The following is a 23,790-nucleotide window of genomic DNA, read 5'->3' as shown; positions in this document are numbered from 1 at the left end:
ATCCTGTTCTGTTTTCATTCTTTCTACAGTATGTGTGTGGATATCTGCTGATGCAGCAGTATATATTCTTACACTCAGCGACATGCATATATAAGTCTGGACTCGAGTACTAAAGCACTAATTTCATATATGTTATATGTGCAGGAGCAGTGTTTCTGCTTCATGCTCACAGCAGCAAGCCTGTGGATGTATTGGCAGTAGCAAGTCTTGGAACTTGCTCTGCCGCAGCAGTAGCAGCATAGCAGATCTATTCTGCCAAGACCAAACACATTAACATTACCATGTATATTACCATGCTAAACTCTCCAAGAGTTGTCATGACAGAAATAGGAATCACAACATTAAGTGTCATGAATAGGGCCAATTTCACAATAAACCATGAAGAATAAAGCCAAAAGTTTACTTAATTTCTGTACGCGTACGTGTACTGTACGCATATGCTAGTGCACGCATAAAAAAGTGAAGATCATTGCAGGGATAATCTCGTGCAGATGAACCAAGAAGGCAGCAGCAGCACCCAGTCAGTCATCACCATCTCGGTGGGGCTGTAACAGTGTTACAAGACGAAGTCTAAACATCAGTTTTAGATTGGTTGATTCCTCATGCACAAAAAATACATGTGATGTAAGTAAGGAACATTCAGGATATAACATATATAGCAAATGCATAGGTGCCTCTTTGTTTTTGTTTTTTATCACACCTGGAATAGGTTTTTCTGCAAGGGCTACTACCATGGGGGCAAAATCACAGAACTGACCAGAGTGCTCTGCTCAACATAAGTTGGTCATGTAGAGGAGCGAGAGGTGATAAACCTTCTTGTGCCATTCGAAATACTTATTGCCAGGACATTCTGCCGGGCGAATATAAGTAATTATGATGGCAACATGCCGTTATAGCAGCATACTAAGAGCAATTACTGTTCCCATCACTTTTAACTAGCAGGGGGGCATGAGAACAGATATAACAGAGCTAACAGTTTTGCTATCATCATCATGAGTGAGAGCAAAATGGCGACCATGCCGATGCTATTGCTTATGTCACAGCAGCGCTGAGCCACTGGACCTAGTTGAACACCATGGGAGGATGAGAGGATTTCGATTAATCGAAAATGAGATTTATACATCATCTGAAAGCTGATAAAAATATATGTATGGTTTGTTAGGATAGGACAATATTTGGCCAAGATACAACTATTTGATGCACTAAGATGGAGGGTTGCTTATATTGCATGAATGAGTGAGTGGCTGGAGCGCATCTTGAGGCAATGGTGTCCAATGGTATCCGCCTTCTAGAGTGGGGGAGACCGCCTCTATTTTGCCCACTTGAACGCCACTGGTGGGTGAATTTTCACCCCTGAGATTTTATAAGGCTTTAGTAGATTCAAGGAAGGAGGGGAACCCCCAAACCGTCAACTGTGACGCAATGTCTCATTCTCTCCTCTCAGGGAACCAAGGTCCTGACCAAGGTTCTGAGTTTTGTGAAATACCCTATTGAAATCTCTCTTTTTAATGCACTTGTATCCTATGTAGCAGCAGCGTGAAAGAATAACCGACCACAAAAAGAGACAGTACCCATCATGTTTACCCAGTTTATTTTCCCGTTTTTGCCAGTGTTTTGTTTTCTTTCATGGATCACTTCATCATCAACCTGCTCTGCCTGGAGCAGTGGAACCGTTCCCTCAAGGAGCACCTGGAACTATTTCTGGGTCTCGCACATCAGACCACCTTCCCGGACGACTACTTATGCAAGTTCCTACGCACTGGCCTCAACACCGCCACATGTGCACAGTTGTCCGGGGAAGACCCTCGAGGGAGAAGGCTCTCCCCTACGTGGAGTGGGTGCTGGTTTTATGCGGTTCATCCCTGACTGTCGCACCAGCGGACGACGACACTAGTCCCACTCCCGACTCAAAACCCAGCCAACAATCACCCCGTTGCACAAAGCGTCAGCCAGAGCCCACCGCAGACGGAGAGCCAAAGCCCGCGACGTCCGATGAGCCATCGCCAGAGAGAGCGACAGAGCTGAGGATCGCCCCGGAGCCAGAGCCTCATCGATCGTCTGACCAAGTGCGAGAGGCAGCAACAACGCACGCACGCGTCAGTGGATAAAACAGTTGAGAGCAGGGGCGCAGAGGAAAGCCCCGCCCACTGCACCACCGCTGAGGTTGAGCTGGATTCAGGAGGATCTAATAGACTTATTCTGATATGCCCAGTCTCCTGTCTTCTTCTGAACTTCCTGTCAGTCCTGAATTGACCATGGAGGTCTGCAATGAACTGTTTGTCTACCCTGAACTGTCTGTCTGTCCTGCCATGACCACAGAGATCGTTCCCCTGTCCCTAGCATTCCCGGGTCTGCCAGTCTCCATCGGCGTCGTGGATGGAGGATCCCTTGTCTCTGCCTCCAGCCTCTGAATCCTGGACTCCGCCTTGGCCCGTCAACCTGGTGGCTCCACCATGACTCCTAGCTCCCTACTCTCCGCCGTGGCCCGTCAGTCCACCAGCTCTGCCAGGCTCCCTCGTCCCGTCCGGCTCTGCCTTGATCGGTCGTCGACCTGCCCTTGCCTCGGGACTACACTCCTCTGGCTTCGCCTCGTCCCTCTGGCTCCATTGGGCTCCTCCCTCCAGCTCCACTTTGGTCCTTTGTCACTCCGGCTTCACCAGAGCCTTCCAGATACCCGCATGCGCCTTGGCCCTCCGGATCCTCTCTGTCGCCCTGGCTCTATGGCTCTCCGTCTTTGCCTTGGGCTCCTCTCCCACCTGCTTCGCCAGCATCAGTCAGCCCCCTGGAATCATCAGCCTTTCCTCCACCATGGCTCCTCTGTCCGTCGGCTCCACCGTGGGTCGTCTTCTTGGCTGGGCTCTGGACCATCTCCCGTCTCCTCCTGCTTCGGGCTCCTCCCTCCATCTATTCCACCCTGGCTCCTCCCTCCGTCATCGCCGCCCTGGTTGTCTGCCTGCCTTTCTGCCAGCCCTTTGCCATCCCTTGTTGCCATCCCTCCACTGTCTCCTCACCCTTTTCTTCTCTGTGGCACGAGATCGCATCTTCCAGGAGGGGGGTGATATTTCACACCATCACCTGTTTGGACTTTGGTTATCTGTTTTGTTATTTTACCTAGTTTCTGTCTCCTCTTTGATTATGCTAGTTAGTTCACCTGTGTCTTGTTAATTATCCTCATTTGCCTGTGTATTTAAGTTCCTGTCTGTTCAGTTTGAGTTGGTTGGTTATTGTTTGAACATTGCGTTGACGGTTTGTGGATTACCTATTCTTCTGAGTTTTGTGAAATAAATAACCTATTGGAATCTCTCTTCTTTGAGCGCTTGTCTTCTATGTAGCAGCAGTGTGACAGACAAAGGCGACAGTGGCAAGGAAACAAAACACCATTGGTGATAGAAACGGAGAAAAAAAAAAACTTGTAAGAAACCAGACTCCGTCTGTACAACATTTGAACTTCTTGTACATGTTAGTAGATAAAATGTTATGTTGTAAGTCACTCAGTCAACATTTTTGTTCATTAGAGCTAATTTTATTTTGTTGTGTGTTGGTTTTAAATGTAAAACTTGGTGAAATGAATTCAGTGTGTTCATCGGTGTGTAACAATACCATGATAATATTAATAACTTTTCTACTGATAATCATTTTGAAGTGTTTGAGTTTATATATATATATATATATACCATTCATCTTTAGTCATGAAAAATAATACATTTTTAAAAAACATGAATATAAATGTATTCTGTACAAATTAGTAATCTGGTAATTGTCACGGAGTCACCAGCCACGCAAGATCCTGCAGCTCCCCCCACTCATTCATAATCCCCAGAATTCTGATTCACTGTACCTGCCTAAACTAACCAAGTCACTCTTTATAAGCCCTCACTTTGCACTCCTCCTTTTGTCTGGTCTCGTTGTTACTTCCATGCAACTTACTTGGCTACCTACCCGCTCTACTTACCATCTCTTATATCTGACACATAGTCCAACAACCTTTTATTTTTGACCAAAATAATCCAAATGAACCATTTAGCCATTATCGTGCAGCCCTAAGTAACAATGAGAAGTTATTGACAGATCTACAAAAGGCAGCAATGTCATTATTCAGCGCGAGTCAGTTGGACACAATTGGAGATCATTAACAGTGTAATGTAAAGCAGCTCTACAGTAGACAACAGTGCCAATTCAGCTTAATTCAGCTTAAATTTTGTTCTAATCTGATGGTGTTGGTGCGGTCATATATATGAATTTTGTATAGTCATATCAAAGTGTATAAGCCACTATATAAACTACAATGGTTAAAATACTCACGGAAGACATTAGATGTTATTCAAATAAATCTATACAGCAAACTCAACAGATTTTGTGAGGAAATCATAATAATACATCAATCACTTTTAATGAGAGTTCAATGTTTTTCTACTGGCAACCAAATCATTTGGAAATATTTATAGAACTCCACTGTTCAAGTAACATATTGCAATGTAAGAAATTATAGCAAAAATACAGCATTTCTAAGTAAACAAGAACATGGGCATACACATACACATACATACACAAGCACACACATACACACAATCACAGTGTAATGAGTGGTTGATCTTACTTGTTAGAGCGTGCAGAAGTGTCTTGTAGATCTCCAGGATCAAATAGCTGAGAGCTCTTCAAACCTAACTCCAAACAACCCTTCAGGAAGAGCGCCACATTATCCTAAACGCACACAAACACACATGTGAGTGAATCCTGCATGAACACAGCGCCAAGACTAACTACACACACATACATTAAAGAGCAGAAGGGGAGGCAAACTGACACTTTTGGTTTTGGTCATCCACTGCCTGTGTCTCTCTCTCTTTCTCGCAATTTCTGCAAGTTTATAATGTTAAACGCATACTCTACCTCAGGCACAGGACTGCCTCTCTCTCCTTCAGGTGGCTCTGTGCCTTTTGTTGAAACGTGCAACCTGATCTCTGTTATTTGCTACTCTCTGGTTCCCAGCTCCAATGAAAGGCCCCTGATCCCTCCCTTCAGTTTCTCTCTCTCTCTCCAGCGGACCTGGAAGGGTGGCACAGTTTCCTGTCCCTAGTGATTGTTGTTCCTCTGTTGTTTTGGAGGGACACAACTTTTTGTCTCACGCCCATGTGCGAGAGTGAGAAAGAGAGAGAGAGAAAGAGAGAGAGCCCTCCCCCTAGAACCGGCCCTTTCTGACAATGCACAATAATAACATACAAATAACAAGGCAACATTTCTATGTTGTTGCAATATACTGAAGAAGTATGCAGTACCGCTCATCAGTTTGAGTCAAGATTTCATCAGCTGAACCCATAATTATTTACTGATTTTATTAATTTCTTGCAACATATTCAATTCAGTGGGTCCAAAGTTCTGAAACAACATTAAAAAAAAATATGTGAGTTTAATTTAAACTTGAAAATAAACTAAGTTTTAGGATTTTTTTTACATTTTAAAATAAAAAATTATCATGTACAATTAATAATACATATTTCAGGTTCTGGACTTTTTCTAAGTGACTAATCAAATAAGTAAACTGATCATGTGACCATTTCTCCAGATGGTTAAATACTCTTTGGATCAGTGGCAAATCACACACAAGAACATGATCATCAGGCTTTGTTCAAATCAACTCGACTGTTGCTGTCATCACAACAAAAGTGGGTTACCAAATACTGTGTTTGTTTGTAGGGCTGCACAATTAAAAAAAATAAATAAATAATAGAATACATTTCAATATGACTACAGAAAGAAAGAATGAAAAAAAGAAAGAAACAAAGAAATAGAAAGAAACAAAGAAAATATTAATAACTTTATTTAACAGTAGAACTTTAAAACTGCAATACTAATATTTACAGATGTCTTAATTTTCTGATTTTCAAGAGTTAAACCATCAAGCTTTTATTTTTAGTGGAAAACCACAGGGAGCCCTTAAAGCTTCTCTTTTGGTGACAATAGCTAGTTATAAGTGCTTCTCATTTTAAGTATGGGAAGATGGTTTGCACATGTAGCATTTTCAAAAGAACATTAAAAGTGACAAACTCAGAGCACAAACAGAGAATGTTTATTATTATTATTATTATTATTATTTTATTCAGTTTCGCAGAAGTTCACCCCTGCAGTATAATGACAAATCTCCAATATGACTTAAGACAATGGCAATTCAAACATTTTCTTCATTTTTCTTAATTTATTTATTGTCACTCCTCAACATACTCAGTTGAATTAAACTAGCTGTGAAATATTGCCCCCTGCTGACCAGGAGGTCATGGTGCAGAACAGCTGATTACAAGATTTTCACCTTTGGGTTTAAACTGAATACGCAGTTAGGTTCTGTACAAAAGAAAATGTTTCATTTCTCTTTCACTTCACTTCTTTGCCCAACAGAAAAAAAAGACATCAGACAGACCCATTGATTAATGAACACAGATCCCTACTCTACTAATGCCTAATGTCATCTTTAGGGATCTAGGAATCACCTTAGTCTTGCACACCCAGACATTTCACTATCAGCATAAGATTTTTTATAAGATTTTTTGTTTTTATGAAAAACTGTATTTGAACTATAAATCATATAATTTTATAATTTAAAAATGTTACCAGAAACATTTCCCTACCCCGCTCATACACTGTTAATTTTTATTTTTGCAGATCTTAAAAAGGGTCATAAAAAGCCTTAAATTGATATATATACATACACACCCCTACCAGGGTTTTTTACATTTTATGAGCCTTGATTGTTATAATACATGTATAATACTAATACATGTGTAGTTATCGTTTATCATTACCACAAATTAAAAATTATTTTCCTCATTTTATTAAATTGTGGCCATATTGTACTTTTGTTCCCTAGTGTTTTACTTTAAATAAAACTAATTCATACAGTGTGGCCATGTCATGGTAATACATTAATTCATGCCCATGATTTAATTAAAACAAGGGAACAAATTAATAAAACAGGGGAACCAATTTTTAATTTGTGGGATAAATATATAAATAATAAACATATATTTTTTTCTGCATGCAATGTGCAATGAATTAGTTCACAAACCGATTAATTAGCAGAAGTTCTTGCTCAACCATCAGCATGATGTCATTAATGACAGTTATATATTCTTGAATCAACATGGTTTGAATGACCATGACTTCCTAATTAATCTCTCCAATGATACATTGAAAGTTAAGATGCAAATTACATCAATGTACAGGTGATAAAATGACTGAATTTCAAATGAAGTCCTATGTCCTTGGGCATTAGCTTAACTATATCTATACTGGTATATTTTTCAGCCATTTGGGCTCTGTATAGCATTGCCCTGTGTATGGGAGACTATGAGACTTGTTCAAATGTTACTAACATCATTGATATATTAAATTAGACAGTCAAACATAGAATAAATGACAATTTTAAATAACAAATAATGTACAATGTTCAACTAGTCCTCCTTGGAAGTAAGAAACCTGACAAAGTAATGAAAAACAATGCTAAACAATTACTCCTCCTGCAGCATTACAGTTGCATTCTGCTGGCATGTGCCAAACCCAGATTTATCCATTAGATGAAGACAGCAATGCCAGATGGTGAGGCGCAAAGTACACTACAAGAAATGTTTCCACTGATCCATTCAGTTTTACATTGGGAATGGAGATATTAGGCTGATGTTGTTTTTAAAGGGTAGTTTTGAACATTACAGTTTCTTCAGAAGGTCAAAAATATGATGAACTGACTGGACACATGTAAGAGTGCCAAGTGCCAAGAGATTAATTTAATAATAAATAAAAGAGCTGTAGATACTTCTGATGGTGTAATGTAGCAGTCATGTTTCCAGCACAGAATTCCTCCCTACTTTCCTTCACCTCCATTCATACAGCCACCCCACCCAGAAAAACAGCCGGCTCATAAACAATGCGCTGACACCTGCATAAAAAGGAAATGGTGAGCAGACATAATATTGGTGGTGGAGAAACAGGGAAAATAAGAAGCAGACTGCTGAAGTAGGCAGTGGATAGGGGCTACAGAACAGGGCACTCTTATAAAATGATTTTGGAACCCAGTGCCACAGTAGTGTATTTTAAGCTTCTTTAGGAAATTCATTTTTCTATGTTCTAATTGCAAATTTTTCATCTAATTTCTGTTTTCAACAGAACCTATGCAAATAATGTACCTATAAACATAATGTATGCAAGATTTATAAATGTATTGGGTTTGAACTTCAAACTCAATCTTTGAAAATCTCTTGAACTACAGTATGTACTGAGATTATTTACTCAATTCATTTTAATTTAATTTATAACTCTGACTATTTTGATAAGCGTTGAGCACATTTATCTATTAAACCCTGACAAACTCTCTAAAACATTCCAGGTATGCACTTCAGGTTGGCCTGCTTCTCTGTATGAGCACACAGCTAAGAACTAAAACATTACTATATTACAGCAGTTTATGCAAAATTAACAACAAGCAAAAACAAACTTGAGAGACCCCTAACTGTGTAGGCTACAAAATAGTAAGTCTGGAGGGCCAAAAGTCCTACTAACCAAAAAAACAGGAAAAGGAAGGGAGAGTTAACCTGTTTTATTATGATGCAGGCGATAACAGCATGTTTGTGCAATTTGCTCTTGACAATAGTTTTGAGCTGGTTGCAAGTGCCAAGAAGACCTTTATTATTTTAGAAGACGACAGACCTGAGCTTGTCTGAAAGTGCAATGATTGCAATAGTTCAGGTTGTGGTATTTTGTTTTGAAATACTTGAAAAATGTCAAAGTCCCTTGGGCTGTATTGCGTAATTTTCCTCAAAGCTAAAATCTTAAAATTGGATTAAAGGCAACCGCAGCGATGTCATGAATGCATGAATATTTGATTTTTAAATAATAATTTTTTTTATACATTTTAGTGTCTAATACATTATTTACTGATAAATTAATTTATCATAATTGTTGTCAATGTTATATTTGCTTTCACTGGGTATTTTTTATTTTTTTTACCAGTAACCAGTCTCACAAGATCCAGTGTTTGTAACAAAGTTAAAATGTCATGTGTAACATTTGTGTAGTAATACAAAAATAGCACACAATGAAGAAAGTTCACAAGGAGTTTTAATAAACACGAGAAACCGTGCAACACACTGCACACATACCATAAACGAGACCGAACAGTGAACAGAAGACTAGATAATTAATAGGAACTGAAACAGGTGTGCACTAATCAGAAACCATAGCAAATAATAAGCAAAGGGAACACAGGCAAACAGGCATAGGAAAAAAAAGAAAAAAAGGAACAGACCTATACAGAACTGTGACAGTACTCCCCAACTCCTGAAAGGCGAGTCCCAGCTCCATAAAAAGTCCAACTGCAGAAGGAGGGAGGGGGCTCTGGAGGATGGCATGAAGCAGGTAAAGAGCAGCCCACACCTAAAACCTTTCATGAGCATGAGGTTCACGAGCATCACACGTTGCTCGTGGCAGATGTCAGTGAATTCCTCCACGTTATCCTCCAAACAAAGGCCACCCTGATAAACAAAAATTATTCCTCCTCGTAGTCCCAGGCAGGGTTGTGGGGTCACATTGGAGGAGGCAATTTAAAAATCTTTCCTCATTCTTGCCTTTTTTCCTTTTCTTTTTGGTTCGGTCTTCTGTAACATTTGTGTAGTAATACAAAAAAAATATATTTGGGATTGTTTGAATCTGAATCATCTGCTGCCATTTTTCATATTCCATATCAGTTATGGCCACTAGTACAAACTACTGATTATCAGTTATTGTTATTGGTCAAGAGATTCTATATTGTTGCATTTCTTAACTAGAATTAAATGTAATATTTAAGCAATATAAAACAAGTTAAAAAAGCTGAAATTCAGAAAAAGTTCAGCAGAACAGCAGAATTAACTAACTACTTGGGTATCAGTGTAATATCAGAAAGTTTAAACTAAAAAGTCCCAAACACTAATGCACAGACTGACAGTCTGTCTGAAACAAACACAGACAAGCAGAGTCCCCAGTGCTGTTGGACTGTAATATCTGCACTCTTGGAACGGGAAATGATCAAGCAATCAGATTTGATGACCAGAACTTATATAAAATATAATATCATTATATTTAATATATTGCAACATTGCTGCCCACCATTTGGAACAGCCTTCACAACAAGCATGCATATGATGCCTGTCTAGGTTGATTGTAACAGTTATTGTAATACGAACATGAGAGATCTTGTCTGATATAATAGGCGAGAGGAAGCATTCAGGGCTTTAAAGTGCATTAAGATATTCCAGCGTAATTGTAGCTCTGGGATCACATTAAGACATGGGGGAAAACAGGCAGAGAGCGAGACAGAGAGATTTAAGGAATGCTGGCGTGTAATTACCCATGTCTGTTACAAGGGTGGCAGCACTGATTAGTGAACGGAGAAGATAAGACACCCAATCTAGCGAGGGAATGGGTGAATGATGGAGGAGAAAGGAAACGGCCCAGCCAAACTAAACTTCCTTCAAAACACAAATTCTAAGCACTGGGTGATTAACACCTGTTGTTTTCACTCTGTTTTCTACTTCTGGCTGCTGTCCTCCAAACTCTTACAAAGCTTTTTATTACGTCTGCCTTCATCAAAGAAGTCATGAAATGAATAGCGAGTCACCCCCGTCTTGCACATACTTGTTTTTATTAACTCAGGAGCTGAGCAGAGGAGAACACAGGATTCTGGGACTCGTCATTGATGTGAGAGGACAAAATGAGGTGGAGGGCAAAACTGAAAGAACACCCTTAAAGAAAACAAGAGCTGCATTCATTAGCCATTATTTTAACTCAATACGGAGTTTGACATTTAGACTAATATCCATTTCGTAGCTAAACTATGAAACCACAAAGACTCCTTAAAGTGACCTTAAAGTTTTGCCAGCATCAAACTACCAAACTTTACCACAAAGCAATTCAAGAAGATTCATCAGATTCCTACCAGATGTTTTAATCACTGTGGAAAGTTAATGTGAACTTTCTCCACAGCATGCCACACAGACACAGATGGTTGATTATTTGACTATTCAGAAAGACATGTTTTCCATATAAACATTAAGTGATTTTCCCAAGGAAGCAGTGAATGTTAAAAACTTTTCAAAATGTTCACATCTTCAAAAACATTTACATTTTACTCAAAGTGGAGCCAAATATTTGTTTCAAATTGGCATCCAGGACAACCATGCTGTAGACACTGACTGTATAAAGCGAAACTGCCTATAAACCCACTGCAAAACGTACACTGCAAAAAAAATAAGTGTGTGTGTGTGTGTGTGTGTGGTGCAGCATTTTTTTCACACAAAAAAAGAAAGAAGAAACTGAAAAATTTTTGGGGGGAGAAATATTGACTTTCTCCACAGCATGCCACACAGACACAGATGGTTGATTATTTGACTATTCAGAAAGACATGTTTTCCATATAAACATTAAGTGATTTTCCCAAGGAAGCAGTGAATGTTAAAAACTTTTCAAAATGTTCACATCTTCAAAAACATTTACATTTTACTCAAAGTGGAGCCAAATATTTGTTTCAAATTGGCATCCAGGACAACCATGCTGTAGACACTGACTGTATAAAGCGAAACTGCCTATAAACCCACTGCAAAACGTACACTGCAAAAAAAATAAGTGTGTGTGTGTGTGTGTGTGTGGTGCAGCATTTTATTATCACAAAAAAAGGAAAAGAAGAAACTGAAAAATTTCTGGGGGGAAATATTGTCTTTATAAAATAATTCTGTATTTGTTTAATGTATTTAGTGAATTGAATGGAAAGACAAAATAAAGTATTAAAAAAAAAGATTACTTACAATACTTCAGATGGGAAAAATGAAACACCACAGCATAACAGTTTCCCAATCAGCTATTCTTATACACAGCAGCCCAACTCATCAAATAATAGAGCTAAAAAACAACAGTATGTGGCACTTCTCAGATATTTACACAAAGCATTTATGTATGTACCATCAAACGTTTGGGGTCAGTAAGACTTTTTACGTTTTTGAAGTTTTTTTGAAGTTTTGAAGTCTGCATTTATTTGATCTAAAATACAGTAAAAGTAGCAGTATTGTGAAATATTATTACTAGCTAAACTAACTGTTTAGTATATTATAAAATGTAATTTATTCCTATGATGGCAAAGCAGCATTTTTAGTCCCCTCCATTATCCAGTCTTTAGTGTAACGTGATCCTTCAGAAACCATTTTAATACGCTGATTTGGTACTCATTTCTTATTGTTATCGATGTTGAAAACAGCTGTGCTGCTTAATAGTTTGTGGGAACCATAATACTTCTTTCAGCAAAGAAGTATTACAGTATATATAGATTTTTTTTCCCCTTCATTTTTGATCATACTGTTTCTTTGCCTTGTTAATTACCAGTGTGAAAAGTTAGCTTGAGAGGACTACCTTTCCAGAATAATATTTTTTTTTTTAAATCAAAGATGCTTAGACAAGAGAGGTGGGCACAGGGCTGAATGAATAGAATAGTAGAAACACTTACCAGAGCAGCTACAGGAGTGGGCAGTCTATTTATCTTCTTCACGAGACCCGGTCTGATTGTGTTCAGGAGTCTGAGAGAGAGACACATCAGACATCCTGAATCAGAACCAAACCCCACAAAAAGTTATACAGTCTCAATCACACATATTTGATTATTTTGCTGTTTTGTCAACAACAATTTAAGCAGAGGCCAAGAAACAAATCAAGTGTCCTTTATTTCTATAGTGCTCTGTACAATACAGATTGTTTCAAAGCAGCTTCACAGTGATAATCTTTGCAGCATTTACTTAAAGGGACAGGGATCAATAGCATTTGCCACATCTGCCTGCATAAACAAGCAACACAGATGATCAGGTTACTTCACCCACCAGACAGTCTTTGAATACTGATAACATTCCAAATAGAAATTAAAAGTTCCAATCAAACTCCTTTTTTTTCAGGTTGGGTAAGATTTATTTAGGGCAGTGGTTCTCAAACCTCTCCATGAAGTACCCCCAGCACTGCACATTTTGTATGTCTCCCTATATCTGACACACCCACTTCAGGTCTTGCAGTCTCCACTAATGAGCTGATGAGGTGAATCAGGTGTGATAGATGAGGGAGGCATACAAAATGTGCAGGACTGGGGGTACTCCAGGACAGGTTTGAGAACCACTGCTTTAGGGAATGTGAGATGGATAGCACACTGCACAAAGTAATAGAACAACACTTAAATAAGAGGCCAGCACCAAGCTGACAGTCAGCTGTCAGCCAATGTCAGGCCATCGCTGACCATTTGTCGGCCCAATTTTGCTGTTTGTTCTCTACCATTCCCACTAGCTGGACGCACTGGCGACTTTTCGGACATTTGAACATGTTGAATTAGTGGCTGAGCCCGTAGGTGGAAGAGGTCACTCTGATTGGCTGTTCAACAAGTAAACAGTGCATGAGAAGAAAAACAGAGGAGATAAAAGCAAGCAAATGTCTTGCGAAGAAGTCAAGAAGGCACACATAACACTTTTCATCAACACATTTGTCTCTGATGAGCGAGATTGTTGTAAAAATGCTTTGTTCACAGTATATCCACAGTCCTATATGACAGGGACACTAAATTCAATGGTATAAATCCCCTGATGCAATGTGATCCGATAGACAATAAAATGTGTCATAAAAACCACTGTCAAGTTTCAGGAAGCAGAGCAAAATAAAGGCCTGTCTATAGTAAAATATAAAGGAAGTTAGTGTGTGTTTCATGTCGAGCTATAATTGTAGGAGAGAAAAGTGTTTGAGGATACATCTGGAAAGTCTTACAGGGATCAGGCACGAGGGCTTCCGCATAACAGACCCACAGAAATCAAGCTAAGGACATTAATGTAAAAGATCATACATCATGCTTTTATAATAGACTTGACCGGAGCACTTCAGCTGTACCAACTGAAAACAAGCTTGGTCAGAATTAAAACCGTATGTTAGCATGTGTGTGTGTGTGTATGCAGGGTTCACATACTCTAACTTCCTGTTGTCCTGAGGAGGTTATGGGCCTCATCTATGTTTTGTCTGAACTAACCTTCAGCACATTACACACACACACACACACCACAGCAATGCATCTCAATGATGCCTCTATTGTTTTATATACATCACATAGCATATAGCACATAGCATCACAGAGCCAGATCAGAGGTGAAGTGTAATAACCACAATAACCTCTCATGAAGCAATCAAGACAAAAAACATACCCAAGTGCATATCAACTAGCCATGAGTCCAAGCAATCAACTAGTCGAGTTTTCGTTGACTAGTATACTTCCATCCATATTTCCATCTAAAACAAACCTGTATATCAGCATTACGAATTAATTTATTGGGTGACAAATTGGACAAGGTCATTCTAGGTAGAGGTCTGTGCGGGACTATTTTTTTAGTCCCGCTCCCGCAAGGTTATATTCCACACCCACCAGCTCTCGCTATATATTCACTCTTTGTTCACCCGCTGTCCGCTTAGAATAATTTTCTTCCCGTTCCCGCTAAATTTAGATCTTGTTTCCAGAATCTCACATTTAAATTTCTGCTACTGAAAGAGAGGCTAACAAATAAAAGTGTAGTCTGTACAAAATTGTGTTATTTTATTCGTCTTGTCAAGTGTTACAGAGGAGGCTCCCGTACCGCCTCCTCCGCACCACCAGAGGGAACCATCTCCCGAATATTAGTCATTCCCATTCGGACTCCAATTCCCATCACCCCTCATGCCTGGGACTGATTAATCATCCACACCTGCACCTCATATACACACACACATATAAACCACTCACACACACAGACTCTCTGCGAAGTCTTGATTTGCCCTGGCTATCATTTCCGAGCGTTATACCCGTGTTTGATTTTCTGTGCATCTGTTCTTGGATTGTTTCCCCTGGACTCTGATTGCTTGCCGCCTGCCCCGATCTCTCGCCTGGTACTCGACTCTGTCTCAGCCGTTCTACCTTGCCGGTATCTGACCCTGTATTGTCTGATTATTCTAATAAAAGCTGCAAATGGATCCACACGCTTCTGACTCGTCACAACATCAAGAGTATTGAATTTATTGACTTTGACTTGAATTTATATAAATTATCTTAAGACACAAAATTTGGTTAATATTTTATGCAACACAGTAGGGAAAAAAAGTGTTACAGAAAATAAAAATGTACAAAAATTGAATTTCTTGTTTTTATTCATCTTGTCAGTATACAATTTGTTAACATTTACAACACAATAGGAAAATTTGTCGCAGAGAGAAAAAAAATACAAATATAGGTTGTACAAAAATAGACTATTAGCTATTTTTATTCGTCTTGTTAAAATACTAAATTCGTTTCAAATTTTTCTGTTAACACAATAGGAAAAGTGTCGCAGAGAAAAATAAATAAATACGATATCTGTCATTCAAAATTATAGGCTAAGCAAAATATAAACAAAACCGAATTGATCGTCCTTCAAGGACAGCGCATCCACACTTTGCTCCATCCTTATTCTGCTCTGTCACTCATCGACAACCTGCCTGTTCTGTCTGAGGGCCGTATATTTACCACCGGTACAGCCTGCTCTGAGCATCGTTATGCACATGCTGCGCACAGACCCCACAAATAAAATGCGTGACGCAGAAAGAATGTGTGCAGCATAACAGTGCGAGTGCAGGCTGTACCGGTGGTCAATAAGAATAAAGCGCAGATATGCTGTTCTGAATGGACGTCGGGAACGGGATATTGTTAGATCGCCCGCTCCCCTTCAAATTACACCAGAGTTACCGACCGCTACCACGTTTTATTCGGGAATTTAATCCCGCGGCGCAAAAAATCTGGTCGGGTCCCACAGTTTCCGAATGCAGACCTCTAATTCTAGGCATAGGTTAAGTAAATGGTCGCCTAGGGTGCCACCAGCTGGGTGGGGCACCAATGAACATCCCAACTCCCATATTTTAGCAAGATTTCACCACATTTAAGCAGCTGAAAATTAGTATTACAAGATTCTACTAAAAAGCAGCTGTAGTGAGACAACAATGTAATTATACAGCACCAGTCAGTTCAGTGTTGGTTTAGTTCAGTTAAATAACTGTGTAAAATTCATAACAGGATACTGTTGTAATATTGAGAAAAAGTACACTGAAACAAATCCAATTTATGACCAGTGTGCAGATTTGGAAACTGTGTACTTAAAAACTGCAAAACATTCATTACCAAATCTAAGATATTCTAAACCTACGGTGGCCGAGAGAGCTCAATATGTGTTTTCTTAAGTTGCAGTGCGTTGAGCTCTCTCGGCCACCGTATAAACCACACTTTACTGGTGTTTCTATGACAACCAATGTGGACTTGCAACTATAGAAAAAAAAATACATTAATCTAGATAAAATGTAAAGAAACAACTTGCATATATACATGTACACTACCGTGTCAAAATTTTGGAATAAGATTTTGTTTTTGAAGGAACTCTCTTCACTCACCAAGGCTGCGTTTTTGTTTTTTTTTATACAGTAACACAGTAATTGTATTAATACTATTTAAAATAACTGCTTTCTATTAAAATACTGAATATTTTAAAATGTACTATATTCTGTGATGGCAAGGGTGAATTTGTCATTACTCCAGTCTTTAGTGTCACATAATTCTTTAGAAATCATTTTACTATGCTGATTATGCTGAGAGGTGTTGACTCTGGGAGTTGTGTTGTTCTAATTTTGTTAGATCTTACTGCAGCATTTGATACAGTTGATCACGATATACTTATTGCTCGTCTCAAGAATCATGTTGGTGTTCAGTGCTTAGCCCTAAAACGGTTCTCTTCTTATCTGAAGGACAGGACTTTTTCAGTCAGTTTAGGTGATTACTCTTCTTCTACTGCTCCTCTTGTCTGTGGGGTTCCTCAGGGCTCTATTTTGGGACCAATTTTATTTGCTCTGTATATGTTGCCATTGAGTTTTATTTTTGAAAAATGTGGGATTCATTATCACTTGTATGAGGATGATTCACAAATTTATTTACCTTTGAAATGGGACCATAAATGTGCTTTGCAGTCTCTGTATGTTTATAAGGCTGTGCATGGTCTATCACCTGACTATGTTACTGATTTAATTAGTGTCTGTCAATCCAGCAGATCTCTGCGCTCAAATGATCAACTACTCCTAATGGTTCTGCGATCTCGTCTAAAATGTAGAGGGGATCGTGCTTTCTCTGTGGCAGCTCCTAGGCTTTGGAATGCCCTTCCTCTGTCTATTAGAACTTATCCAAAATTTTATTTTTTTATTTTTTTATTTTATTTTACTATTATTGTTTTTCATTTGTTTTTATATTATTATTTTTTTCTCTTATCTTTCTCTGTACAGCACTTTGGTTCCAGTCGTGGTGTTGAAAGTGCTTTATAAATAAAGTTTGAGTTGAGTTGAGTTGATTTGGTGCTCATTTATTATCAATTGTTACTTATGCTCAATTATTAATAATGGTTCTTATTATTATCGAGGTAAAAATGTTTTTGTGGTTAATTACTTGTATCTGTGTGTCCCTTTGCCGGGAAAGCTTATTTTCTCCACAGCAAGGCCTTCTGTTAACAGGCTAAGATTCATTACTTGCTTTTCTGTGTAAAACAATAAAAATGTGATGAAAAAACTTACCTCAATAGAGTTCCTCAAAAACGTCAAGTATGAAAAACTGACCCTTCACAGTTGAAACTTTGAAATATACTGAAGATGTTTGGTTGCTTTTGGCAGTGCTTACAACAATAAAACAAGGTTATGTGTGATTATTATGGAAGGAGGAGTATCTGTATTTGCATGTTTGTGATGGATAATGACAACATTGTGATTACCCGATCGTTATTTAGTAAGTGTTTAAAATGAAACAGGACAGCTTTGAAGAGTTCAGCTAAACACTCCCTAAAACTTCCAAAATAAGCACTGCTTTTAACAATTAGTCTAATAGTAACCAACATTGTTAAAAACTACCCATCAAAGTTCCTACACTACTCAAACAAGACTACCCGAATGAAATGAGAAGTCTCCTGCTTCCCAGACTTTACCCTGAGAAAAAGACCCCAATATTCTCACATGTAAAGTTTTACAACAGCTTTCAACAATATTTCAAACCATGCTCGGATTTGGTCAGATATCAAAGACAACAAAAATTAAGAAGATTAATATGAGCAAACATTTCTAATCACATTCTTCCAAGAACAACTCCTATGCACTCACTCATTTTACAGCTTTATATTTTATGGCCCAATTTTCTTGTTTGTGTCTATTTTATTGCTCGTAAATAATTACAGCAAAATAATATCAATTTTATTTATATTAAAAGTTAATACTTAAAGGGATATTTAATTTTTAAAAAAAAAGTAAATTCTGTTATCATTTACTCATCCACATGACATTCCAAACCTGTATGACTTAAAGATATTTAAGATATTTAAAAAGATATAAAAAATATATTTTAAAGAATGTTAGGGGTCTAAACAAGACTGGACCTCACTGACTTTCACTGAATTTTAATGTTTGGGTGAACAATCTTTTTGAATATTAGTAAAATGCTCCATTAATTATGCTGAGCTATGAATGAGCAATATCTGAGCAATTAAATATTTATCTGGGTAGTGAGAATGGATTAGATCCTACACCAATACTCTAAGAAAAATGCCCAATGTACTTTGTTAATATAAATACATTTTCTGTACTGATTTTTCACAGGTGTTTTTAAATTAAGTAAGGCCTTATGTTTAAAGTTGAAGGAAAAGTCTGTAAACTCATTGGCAAACATTCACAGTTATTGTGGAAATTATTGTGAATAATAAATCCTTTTTTTTTTTTTTTGACCTTGTAATGTTGAATCTAAATGTCAAAAAATGACAGACTTATTTCTGGTGACGTATACAGGACTTCTCCAATCATTTAGTCCTCTTAAACTTGCACCTGCAAGTGTAACAGAGGCCAGTTATATAGAGCTGTGCAGGTAAACCTCACTTCAATGATCTCAAGAGGTGCACTAGTAAGGCTGCACAATTAATTGAAATCGAATCAAAATCGTGATGAAATCATTTGGTTTAGCGCAATTATGAAATTGCGAAGGCTGTTATGTGCAGCTTGTCAGTGAAGCACGGTTCTGTGATCAGTAGTAAAAGCTGCTCCGTCTGAAAGCACTGTGAGTTTGAGTCGCTTATAACATGCATTTGAAAAAGCAAGAAGATCTTTCCAAACATGAGAAGCATTTATGAACCTCTTGTCCAACAAAAGACAACATTTAATAACAAACTAATTTCATAACATCAGCTGAGTGTTTTAAATAAAATCATTTTGTGAGATGATGTGGCTTCTACTAATACAGAATAAGGCACGCAACACATTTCATAGTATTCTATGCTGTGATAAAGGCTAGGTCAGTTAGCATTGCATTATAAATATACTTTACTATAATGAAAAGTACAAGAAGGCTTAAAGAAATACAGAGTTCTGGCATGAAACTCTAGATGGTGCAGTCCGATAGGTCTAACTCAATCTGACCTAATGACATCATCTCATGTCACAGCTGATTAGTTATCTCCGTATCGGTAGCCAATGAGCTCGCTGCTCAACATTCAAATATATGACTAGTGCTTGCCGTAGCAGTTGCAGCTTGCTTCAGAAACCCTCCACCTTCCCCAGCTCCACCTGTATAGATCTGCTACGAGGTGATTCATGTATGCTATGTGGGGGGTTATTTCATGTATGTTATATTTGCAACAGCAGTATTACTTAAATGCTCACAGCAGCATGTTGTGGATGTATTGGCAGTAGCAAGTCTCGGTACTTGCTCTGCCGCAGCAGCAGCAGCGTAGCAGATCTATTCCGCCAAGACCAAATACATTAACATTGTCATGTACATTACCATGCCAATCCCTCCAAGAGTTGTCATGACAGAACTCAGATAAAACATATATTGTCATATTCGTGTGTTTATTAGTCACGCTGAATCAATGAAAGCAGTTCGATCCTCTTTTTATTCAGCTACAGCGAAAGGGATTTCCTGGAACGACATGCATTACACCGAGTCTACACCGGATGCTAGCAACATGGCGCGACAAAATACTATAGAACCCTGTCACAGATGGACTGTGACTTTTGACTTTAATTTTGGAAGGACTGCAGAAGCATGTACACACATAACAGTTTACACCATTATTCATACACACCATCTAGATGCCGGCAAATTAACATCAATTATAGTAAATGTGTGGTTACGTTCCTGTTTATGTGCTGTAACAAGCCATTTGTTGTCCTCTGATTAGTTTAATTGTTTTGCTTATATCATTTTCTTTACTTTTATTGTTTGTTTGTTTTGCCTTACTGTTTAATGTTTTATGATGTAACATATAAAGAAAGCACACCAAAATCTTTTACAAATGTTAACAATTTATTTTCCATGTGAAAACAACTAAAATATACAGGTACTTGTAAAACACTGCAGTACTTACATTGTGAGCCACCTTTCACCTGCCAAACCTGTATGCAGTGGAAGCTGCCATATTTAAACAGTTCCATTTTCAGTGACACCATAGAGTGGTGAGATCAAGGAAACTGGAATTTCTCATGCATTTTGTTTGCAATGGTTGTGAACAATTTAGTAATCAATACAGATGTGATACATCTGTTGCATGTTAGTACCACTACCATTTGTCTGTGTTATGTATTTGTATAGCTTTACCTTGCTTTTAAATTGTTGTGCACATCCACATGGTATGTTCTAAAGTGGGAGGAGCCTAACTCTATAAAAGGGCTCCTGGCAGTAGTGATGGGTAGTGATGGGAGAAATGAACCTTTTCGAAGCTTCAAATCTATTGAACCAATTGCTTCGCCAAAATAATTTGCTGTTTCGAAGAGTTCAAAACACCCCATACTAGTGACGCCTGCTGGTCAAAAGTGTGTAAATGCAACAAAAACTCAGGCTAAAACATGCATAAAAAGCTTTCAAAAGCCCAATGCAAATGTTTTATTGAAAGTATAATACATTAAATGCAATAAAAATAATAAAACACCATTAAATATGAAGTGTCTGCATAATATGTGGTTTTTAAAATATTTTATATTAATTTGCAGGGCTTGCTTTGTTTGTTTTATGGACAGCTTCTATATAGAGGCCAGTAAGAGACTATAAACGACTGCTCATCCTTTTAATTACACAAATATTTCGTTAAAAATTACAAATTGATGAAACTGATCCGAGATCAGGTAAAACCAGATGCTGGTTCAATGGTTTGCCACTGGGGGGCGAACTCAATGAACTCGCATGATTCACGGGTTCACAGAGATCGCCCCCCAACGGCAAACCATTGAAATCTCTAAACGTTTCTAAACAGTTATGATGTAATGAAGCCTCGTTTACTGAAATCACGTGACTTTGGCAATTTGATACTCGCTCCGAACCACTGTTTCGAAACAAATGATTCACAAAAGTTTTGAAGCTTAATGAAGCAGTGCTTCGAAAGCATCCATCACTACCAGGCAGCCATTTTAAAGGATGTGAAATTGAATTATCACATAGTATGAGAGAAATTAAGCCTGCAATAAAAGAGAAAGTGCTACAAAAATGGCAACAGTATTGGGATAATGAGGCTAAAGGGATGCATTTATACGCAATACAAAGAAAGGTTGGAAGAGGAAGAAGTAGTAGAAGAAATAAGAGAGAGGAAAATGTAATCTCAAGATTAAGAATGGGAGATACAGGTCTGAATAAAACACTTCATCTAATGTCTAAACATCCCACAAGATTGTGTGAGTGGTGTGGACAGAGTGAAACTGTTGAAAATGTGATTATTAATTGTAGGAATTATGATGAAGAGAGAAAGGTGTTACGAGAAGAAATATGGAGGGTAGAGAAAAAAGAGTTAACATTAAAAAATCCAGATATAGAGCATAACATTGTCTCTGCATTGCTTCAATACTTAGAAAGTACAGGTTTAATATATAGAATATAGTATAGAATGTAAAGTAGGAAAGTACAAAGATGTGAGTGTGCAAGATGTTTGTGTGTGGAACAGGTTCAATAGGATGATATTAGAGTGCAGAGTTATGTTAGGTATAATAATAGAATACTGGCAGAGATGCTTTTCTTTCTATAGGCTGTATGGTGATGGAGCTGCAATCAGAGGAGGAATAGGCAGCGCTGTTTGGGCTTCTGGCTCTTTTGTGGCCGGGAAGGAGAAGGGACTCTGATAAGTAAAGTGTTTCTGATCCGAGTTACCAGCAGATGGCAGTAATGCACTGATAAGTGCGGGATGAGAATAAAAAGAAAGAAGAAGAAGAATTTTAAAGGATGTATGGAGTGTGTTGAAAACTGTTCACGTGTTGTTGTATTTTTGAGCCTGAATATTGGCATAGTCAGATTACACATGTGAACATCTTGTAAATTGTTTTGTACAGTTATAATCAGTTATAACCCATTATAATCAGTGATGCTGTATACACTGGATGCAGTGATGCAGCGTGATGAAAAATACCTGACAGTAAACTGTTGCCTCATTCTATTTATGACGTACTGATTCAAAGTTCAAATGATTTGCAACGGTTGTTTTGTCACGTCCAATGTAGACAGTCTCAAGCTGTTGCGGCTTGGTGCGACAACTGTTGCATCTGGACACGGTGTTACCTTTCTTCTGTAGGGCATATTTGGATTTTTAGCACGAGAGCACCCTCTGGCCTTCGGATGGAGCAGTATTTACCACTGATCACAGAACCATGCTTCACTAATAAGCTGCGCATGAAAAAAAATCGTATCCTTTGCCAAATCGCGATTCCAGTTTAATTTCAATTAATTTTGATTAATCATGCAGCCCTACACACTAGCAACTGACTCTAGAGGCTGTATTCTTTAGTGTATTTGTTAGCATGCTCACCTCACATGCCGAAAGCACCGGTTCAATTACATTGCTGCCGTGACCCGAATGGGAGTGAGGTTTAGGTGGGTAAGTGAAACAGATGCCAGCTAGTAGACGTTGTGCAGGTAAAACTCATTCACCTGATTTCAAGAGGTGCACTAGCAACTGACGCTAGAGGTTGTGGTGTTTAGAGTCCTTGTTAGCATGCTTGCCTCCAACGCCAGTTCGAATCCAGTTCAGAGCAGAACGAGTTGAACCCGAGGGGTAACACAAGGTCCACTTTTTACTGCAATGCCCCACATCCTGAATTTACATCGCAATATGGAATAAAATATTGCAGCGTTTGGACTAATCAGACACACAATTTTTCATTAGATTTAACAAATCAATTATTCATTAGATTAACAAATAATAACAGACCCCTCACCCAATAAACATACTGGGTGCCAGCAATTCTGTGAACGATCCCAGGCCCCTGGTTACCGTGGCAATCAGATCAGATAAACTTTTACGACCTAAAAGTATGTAGAGAGAATCTTCCTCCCTACTCAGTTCTCTCTAAAACAGACACGTAACGCTATAGGAAATGACTTCTTACATTAATTCATAGACACATTTTTCTATCATGCATATCCCCAGGTCATTGTGTAGGATTACTACCTTCTTGTATATGGATTTGTGTATTGTAAATGTTTTATGCATGCTTATGATAGATCACTACTTAATATAACCACACCTATACCATGTGAAGATAAAGGCCTCACATCAGTGACCCGCCTTCAGTCTGCGGTTATGTTAGTTTCTGAGAAAATAAGGATGTGAGCTAGAAACTCTTCTGCAACCCTTAAGTCTGCGCCAGGCTTCGGCCTAGTCTTTCCATTCATCAAGATCCTCTGACTCAAAATTGTTCTTTCTCATCACCTAA

At 38.3% G+C, this 23,790-nt stretch overlaps 1 protein-coding gene across 1 annotated transcript in view; it reads right to left on the bottom strand.

The window, feature by feature from the left end:
* LOC107748499 (LIM and calponin homology domains-containing protein 1-like) overlaps nucleotides 1-20,516 on the bottom strand; it is an 85,647-nt gene extending 65,131 nt beyond the window's left edge. Inside the window, exons 1-3 of the mRNA XM_016563290.1 lie at nucleotides 20,485-20,516; nucleotides 12,515-12,584; nucleotides 4,598-4,701 (exon numbers count right to left, since the gene is read on the bottom strand). Of these exons, the coding sequence (XP_016418776.1) occupies nucleotides 4,598-4,701; nucleotides 12,515-12,584; nucleotides 20,485-20,516 (206 nt within the window). The remainder of the gene's footprint in view (nucleotides 1-4,597; nucleotides 4,702-12,514; nucleotides 12,585-20,484) is intronic.
* Between the last annotated feature and the right edge of the window lie 3,274 nt (nucleotides 20,517-23,790).

This window comes from Sinocyclocheilus rhinocerous, unplaced genomic scaffold (assembly GCF_001515625.1).
Source record: "Sinocyclocheilus rhinocerous isolate Xijiao unplaced genomic scaffold, SAMN03320098_v1.1 scaffold49, whole genome shotgun sequence".
Lineage (NCBI taxonomy): Eukaryota > Metazoa > Chordata > Actinopteri > Cypriniformes > Cyprinidae > Sinocyclocheilus > Sinocyclocheilus rhinocerous.
The sequence above is the reverse complement of the archived record's forward strand: the minus strand, read 5'-3'. Positions and strand labels throughout refer to the sequence as shown.